Genomic DNA, 7,500 nt, shown 5'->3' with positions numbered 1-7,500 from the left:
TTATCCAGTTGTCTTTGGACTAAGTAAACCTCTTTTTCTAAACATCTTAGCTGGGACATGTGGTACCTGAAAAAATATAATAATTAATCCCAAAAATAAACAAAATGAATGATTTAAATGATGTAAATTCAATAATTTGCAATGGCCATTCATTTCTCAATAACATACTGAATGAGAGATTAATCTCTATATGACTCATCTTCTTTGTTTACAGGTATTTGTTTTTTCATTATAGCTCCTTCCATTCTTTCAATACTCAACTACAGTATACAGTAAACTGCTGTCAGTTACATTGCATGATCTTTCCCACCTGGCTTTCTTTATATCTGATAGCATAAAGTTTAACTTGAATTTTTTCTATACTGAACTTTTGCATATTTTAATCATCTCCTTTCCCCCAAGAAAAATATTGACTATGAGCTAACTTACTTTAATTCATAAGCTTTTTATTAGAAGCTGCAAAGACAACTGGAAATCTTAATCTAATAAGAACAGGAAATAGAACAATAACAATGACCATACAAAGATAAAAAAGTTAGGAATAGACAAGATTAGAAATTTAAATAACATCAAAATTTACTCCCTTGCAAAATAAGAGGCTGCGTGACACATTCATCTGATGTGTACAAAAGAGAAAAATAAACAGGAGAGAATCCCAAGGAGATTAGATAATGTATTTTATTTCCATCATTACAATGAAATTTAATCAAACATATATTTCATGTAAACACCCGAACATAAACCCTATGCAATCAGCCTCTCATAAGTAAAGTAAGATTACAAAAAGAAAAGTCACTTTCATCATTAGCACCAAGATCATGTTTTAAAATAAATTAGAACTATCATTATGCTTAATTCTATGTTTAACTTCTTCTCCAGAAGCTCGGTTTATCGACGTTTACTCAATAAAATTCAACAAAATTTTCCTATTTTCTTTCCTTTTAATAGACACATGCCTCTAGTAAAGTAGAATCTTAGATGCACTTTCCACATTCAACATTGAAACATCCATGAACATAGCGACGGAATATTCATTTAATTCATAATCATTAAGAGACCCATTATGAATGGCATTAACTAATACAAATGAGGACATAAATATCCCCAAAATTCACCCTTGTGTGACTGAAGGCACATACCCTGCATCAGGTACCAAGACAATTGGCAATGATACATCAGCTAAACAACAATCATAACAGACCAAATAGGGTTTCTGGCCCAAAATTGCCATTCCAAAGTCCAAAAAATATAAAACATGTCCTACACACCAATGTATTGTAAGCCCAACACTAGTTGTGACCATATCCTGCTGAGATAAGATGAAATATCAACTTATCAATTCTTTTTAATACATTTCTGTACAGTTTCCTTTGACTGGCCATACAGTACTACACTGAATCGCTCTTTCTGGTTAAGTTTTATTTTGTCTTTGCCTACACATACATTGAATCATCTGGCCTATTCTTTACACATTCTCCTCTGTCTTCATACACCTGACAACACTGGCATTACCAAACAATTCTTCGCTCAAGGGGTTAACTATTGCACTATGATTGTTCAGTGGCTACTTTCCTCTTGGTAAGGGTATAAGACTCTTTAAATGTGGTAAGCAGCTCTTCTAGGAGGAAACCCCAAATTCAAGCCATTTTTTTTAGTCTTGGATAGTACCATAGCATCTATACCATGGCCTTCCACTGTCTTAGATTAGAGTTCTCTTGTTTGAAGGTACAGTACACTTGGACACAATGTTCTATCTTATTTCTCTTCCTCTTGTTTTTTTTTAAGCCTTTAAAGTGTATATATGGAAGATCTAACTTGATGTTGTTGCAGTTATCAAAATATTTTATTTTGATTATTACTTCTCTTGTAGTTTATTACCTTGTTTCCTTTCCTCACTGGGCTATTTTCTCTGCTGGAGCCCTTGGGCTTATAGCATCTTGCTTTTCAAACTAGGATTATAGCTTAGCTTGTAATAATAATAATAATAATAATAATAATAATAATAATAATAACAATAATGATAATAATAATAAGACAAAGAAGAAAAAAGAAATAGATACTCTATTGTGTTTAACCCCCAGGGAAGTACTATTTTTGGTAAATGTCCAGGAGAGGGCCGCATCCGTTTTTCAAGTATTAACGACGAAAAACGACCTGATTGGTGTTGCACACCGTATAGAAACATGAGGAAATTAATAAAAAAGAAACTAAGACTTACTCTTACACACAAAATGTAAGCATAAACCTACTAATACAATTATGGGGGACCCCAGTGGGAAGTGGGGTTTTTGGGAGGGGGGAGGAGGAGAAAAGTGATTTTCGGGGCACTACCGAACCTAATACAACCACCTAACCTAGGGCCCTGTACCCCTACCTAGGCCTACCAGGGGGGGGGGGGCCCTCCGCCCCAACGACCCCCCCCTTAAGGCCACAGTGATTTTCGGGGCCAAACGTGTAAGACGTCATAGTGGACTAGTTTGTCTGCGGATTATAGTAGTTACAGGGCTCATTTGAGCTAAAAACAACACACAGTCAACAATAACAACAGACTTAAAAAAAATTCTGGGAGGAAGACAAGAGTAGCGTGAGTTTGATGTCGATATTTCGACTGTTATTGAATTTCACGAAATTATCTCACTCGTATACCACTATTTACATACATTCCTACACATTCTAGTAAAAATACATTGAATATCACTGATATCTTCATGCGGCCCTCTCCTAGACATTAACCCTATTTTTGATAGGAATACATTATAAATAAACTATTGAGTAATTTAAGCCTTCAGAGAAAAATTAACACAAAACATCAAGAAATAAAAGAAAAATTACTGTAAATATACTGATGTGGCTCTAATCTATAATGTAATCTTCCTTCTGATAAAATGATATAATTACCTGACTTGATTCTGCAGTCTAATTATGGGCTTCCGTTGGTCATCTTTAGAATAAAGCTGAAGCTGAAATCTCATTCTTGCCATTCCATCACTTGCCTCTTTTATCTTTGGATCAACATAGAGCAGCAAGTTGTTCAGAATATCAACCACCATATTGTACTGAAAGAAAATACAAGAGATAGAGGATTTTTAAGCAGAGGTATAATTGCTGGGATATAGCAAAATGAAAATTACTCCATTCCAGACATCAATGTACTGTAAATGAAAAATTTATTCTTACTTGCAAAGAATTTGTACTAGCACATAAATCATGATGCATCAGGGTGAAAGTATCAACTGCCTCAAAATTACGGCTCCAAAGGTCCTCTTCAGGCAAAGGTGGCTGAACTTCTTCCATCAATGATATATCAAGACCAGTCTCACCATAGGATACATAATAAAATTCACAGTGACAACGGGAGACAATGCGTTGCAACTGCAAAAAGAAAAGAAAATATTAGGGACTTTTATCATATAATGGTAATTCCACTTTTCAAATGAAAAACTGCATGTGCTGTGCTTACATTATCCTAATATTCTATATATGAAATATCGTACATGATTCAATGGTACATTTTCTTCAAAAAAACAGAAAATATGTATCGAAAAAATAGTAACATACTGTTCACAAGTCTATGGCATATTTAAAAAAAAAAATGTAACAGTAGAATTTTCACAATTTAAATTAATTTGGTAACTCAAGCAACTATGGCAAAATCAAACCATGTTTTTTCCAATTCTATACCTGTAGTTCATCATCCCCTTCATCCATAGACCCCACGGTTTGTGAGACAACACCTCCAACAGACTGCCCGCTGCCGACTATATCTGGTACTTCATTGATTACCTGACCATCTTTCTCTTCAATATTATCCACAGTCAACCACATGATGTTATCTGTATGAGCACATAAAGAAAAGGAATTTTTTTCTGAAATTTCATAGCTTTTAAATATAAAACTCATACTTTTACTAAAGCCTTGGTTTTATGTTACAATGAAACAACTGTGTCAAATAACTGGTTAAATGTATGAAGGATAGTTGGCTAAAATAGCCTTATGCTAGATGTCAAATGGCTTCAAGATACCTGAGTCAAGATATAAGATACTATTAACTTTGCAGACAAGACCAAATGCAATTAAATAATGCTTTATATATAAAGACCTCCCAAAATTGAGGGAAAAATAAATGCTTTTAGCATGTGAATCACAATGCTTCCCAAAGATTGGCAAGTCTTACTATTCTATGTCTACTGCTTCACTGACTTACTGAGCAACGTGTTAACAGCTTGTCTGCTCTAGCAGAGTTAATGCTTCAGGACAAGTACGAAGATTATATTATGGGAAAACATTGAAATTTTTCTTGATGAAAGAAGTCCTACTCTTTACCTATCATGTTAAAATTATTTTCAATCTTTTTCAAGTTATAGTTTAATGACATATCATATTTCATAGATCTTGTAAAAAGCTAAAAAGGGATTTAGAATACAACATTATTTATAAAGAAAAGCTAATATAAGAGGAAAATTATTGGAATTATATGGAGTATAACTTGATGAAATTTGAAATTTTATGAGAATAGTGTGACTGATTTTTGGCAATTTCATATTGCTTTGTAGTTACTTAAATATGCCACTAGCAAGAACTGGACATACATGAAAAAAATAAATGAGGAAGAAGAAAATATAAAATAAAATGACAAAACATAGTATACTGTGCTACAAGGGAACCTCAAAAATGAAAATGTTCTCAACTTAAACAAATAAATGATTAAACATAATTTCAGCAGAACATTTAAAGAAATAAAACAAATTTCATAGGTATAACATCGGTATGCGATTTTCTACGTCCTAACACCAAAAATGTGCTGGGGAAGATAGGGGTAATATGATAAGCTCCATTATCAATTCAAATAGACTGGACTTGTTCTTCTATTTTGGATTCCGAATGTGCTTGACGTAAATTGGAAGTCTGATAAGCCGAAGTTAGCACTATACAGGCGTCTTGATCTAGGTGACTTAACCCTTGTCCATAGACAAAGGGGAGGAAACTGTAGGAATTGGAGCTTGTAAGGAAGGATTTGATTCTTTATTGGACTTAAATGAGGAACAACATGATCAACCACAATTAGATTATTACTAAAAAATACTTTATCTGAATAAGCAGACCCACTTTAATGTCGAATAGGTAATGCTAGTAAGCACACTTGAAGTTGGTGTGGGAAAAAAATAGATGCAGTAACATTAAACAAAAAATTACCAGAGGAATCAGAAATAGTAAATTCTACAAAACTGGAAAACTATTTCATGAAACCAGGTAATTGTGATCAAAGCCCAATAATTTCCACCTTGATGTCTAACTTCTCGCTTGGTGTTTGAATACTAACCTCTGCCTACCTACTGACATCTAAAATGACTACACAAAGGAGGAGATACCTGGTCTCAATTTTCTCTGACCTTCACACTTTTTTTCTTATGCTTTATATCTCTATCATGAAATCTTTTGGACACTTGACACATTCTACTATAAGTTTCCTTGGATAATCAAAACATTCCAAACCCCTAAGATTAACTTCACAGTGTTGACCTGTTCACATGGTACAAAGAGAATTTGAGTCTTTGTCCTCTAATAACAGCATATTCAATGAAAAGTTGATATTTCCTACAAAGTTTCAACAAAAGGAAGACACACCTTGTAATCTTACTCTAAATACTTCCAACAACATGATCTAAGCTAAACAACAAGAGTGATATAATAGAGTTCAAAAGGTTGACTACTTCTCAGTGATAAGAAAAATATGACTTGGTTAGTTTGTTGAAGATAGCAGGCACTGATTCTCCTCTAGGTAGAGGGCATTCTAGGACCAGCTAGTTACCTGAAGGAGAGGGATATAGGAGAGAGATAAAGAAACCTTTTTTTTTTTATTTCTAAGGTCGAAAAGTTTGTACTTTTTGGACCCTGGATTGAAATAATTCTATTTACAATAACTCTTATGGGGAACATTAGATTGGTGTTAAAAAAAATCAGTGTTCAAATGGCTTTCGGGAAGTAATTAAGTTCAACTTCCAAGGTTCCACTGTACAGTAAATCCCAAAGATAAGAACATCAGATTTTGAATTTTCAAAGATAAGAACCTGTGTGCAATATATTTTTTTTTACTGCTTTTAAAAAAATATTTTGCTACACTGAATATGGGTGAGATATTTATGATGCACATGTAAGTTGGCTCACTAGTGTTAGCTGGATGCACAGGTTAATTATGTTGGACTTCAAAACTTTCTGACTTCAGAACCCAATCAAGGAACGCATCTTGATTGTATATTCAAGGTTTACTGTACTGGCAAATCTTAGTCTTACGAAAGTTCTTTTCCTGAAAACTGTAAATACAAAGGTGTCCCCCCATCTCACAATAAAATTAAACTAAATGGCTACTAGATATTGAAAAATTCCATCAGGGAGATTAGCAAAGTTATCTAAATACTGTACTCTACATTCTTTCATAATGAAAAAGCTATAATTTTCATAACAGATAAACTCAACTCAAGGATATAATTTAGAAGGGGTAGATATCACCTGTCTGGGGATGATGGAATATCATGCAAGGCAGAAAGAAAACAGAATGGAAAGGTGATGTGAAAAATAAAATAATCTTTTTTCATAGAGTATTACTACTGTATATATCTTTTGAGATGACAGCCTGTAATATTATATTTAAAGGAAACTATGACCACAAAATTGCTTTGTTGCAATACATTAAGGCATCAAGTTATATTGGGTACATAATAGAGCACTGTACTTATGCTATATCATGTATTCAAAAACTCAAATTACACAAGGTCCTTCAATAAGAAAAAAATCAGGATAAAATACTTATGGTAATAAGACAAAATATAAGAGAAGGAGGATAATTAATTAAAGCATTCACTACTTGGGCTTAATGATGTGGACACAATGAGGGAAAAATTAAGGCACACTGAAATCTGTTAAAACACATAAATGAATATGCGTAAGAAGAGGGTGATGCTATCCAACCATAATATAAAACATGAAGACCTGCAATTCTACCAATTTTCTCAGCTTCTTACATATAGATAATAATGCAAGAGAACCGCAAAATTAAGAAACAAGATGTACTTGTACAATCAAATCAATCAATCAGGAATAAGCAGTAATTTACACTCTCCATCCACCTATGAACCAATACTTACCCATCTGTGTTTCCTTATCACCAGCGCTGACAGTGGCATAGTACTGCATGCATTCAAGAGATCCAAACCAAGTGGTCTTGGTTACTAGAGAGTGATCTTGCCACACTGGACGATGGATTCGTTGCAATATTTCAGACTTTGCAGCACTTAGAATCACATAGCCCTGGGTTTCACACCCTTTTAGTAGCACCTGGCTATTGACTAGTTGAACTAAAAAGAGATATAGGATGAAATTACTAACTCAAACTTTCATGTTAATCATTTCTATCTTCAAATAAATAAGGACACTTTAAAATTATATAAATTTGTTGTCCCTGTTTTGCATTAACTTACACACTACTAAAGCTTTACCATAATA

At 33.5% G+C, this 7,500-nt stretch overlaps 2 protein-coding genes across 2 annotated transcripts in view; one reads left to right on the top strand and one right to left on the bottom strand.

The window, feature by feature from the left end:
* The window catches only part of LOC137653565 (protein hobbit-like), a 572,883-nt gene that overhangs the window by 303,204 nt on the left and 262,179 nt on the right, over window positions 1–7,500 (top strand).
* Window positions 1–7,500, bottom strand: part of LOC137653826 (protein hobbit-like) — a 53,129-nt gene that overhangs the window by 373 nt on the left and 45,256 nt on the right. The window contains exons 5-9 of the mRNA XM_068387477.1: window positions 7,143–7,352; window positions 3,682–3,833; window positions 3,178–3,372; window positions 2,899–3,056; window positions 1–66 (exon numbers count right to left, since the gene is read on the bottom strand). The exon at window positions 1–66 is cut by the window's left edge and continues 52 nt beyond it. Coding sequence (XP_068243578.1) covers window positions 1–66; window positions 2,899–3,056; window positions 3,178–3,372; window positions 3,682–3,833; window positions 7,143–7,352 — 781 coding nt within the window. The remainder of the gene's footprint in view (window positions 67–2,898; window positions 3,057–3,177; window positions 3,373–3,681; window positions 3,834–7,142; window positions 7,353–7,500) is intronic.

This window comes from Palaemon carinicauda, chromosome 14 (genome assembly GCF_036898095.1).
Source record: "Palaemon carinicauda isolate YSFRI2023 chromosome 14, ASM3689809v2, whole genome shotgun sequence".
NCBI classification, from domain to species: domain Eukaryota; kingdom Metazoa; phylum Arthropoda; class Malacostraca; order Decapoda; family Palaemonidae; genus Palaemon; species Palaemon carinicauda.
This window is presented reverse-complemented; position numbering and strand designations above follow the sequence as displayed.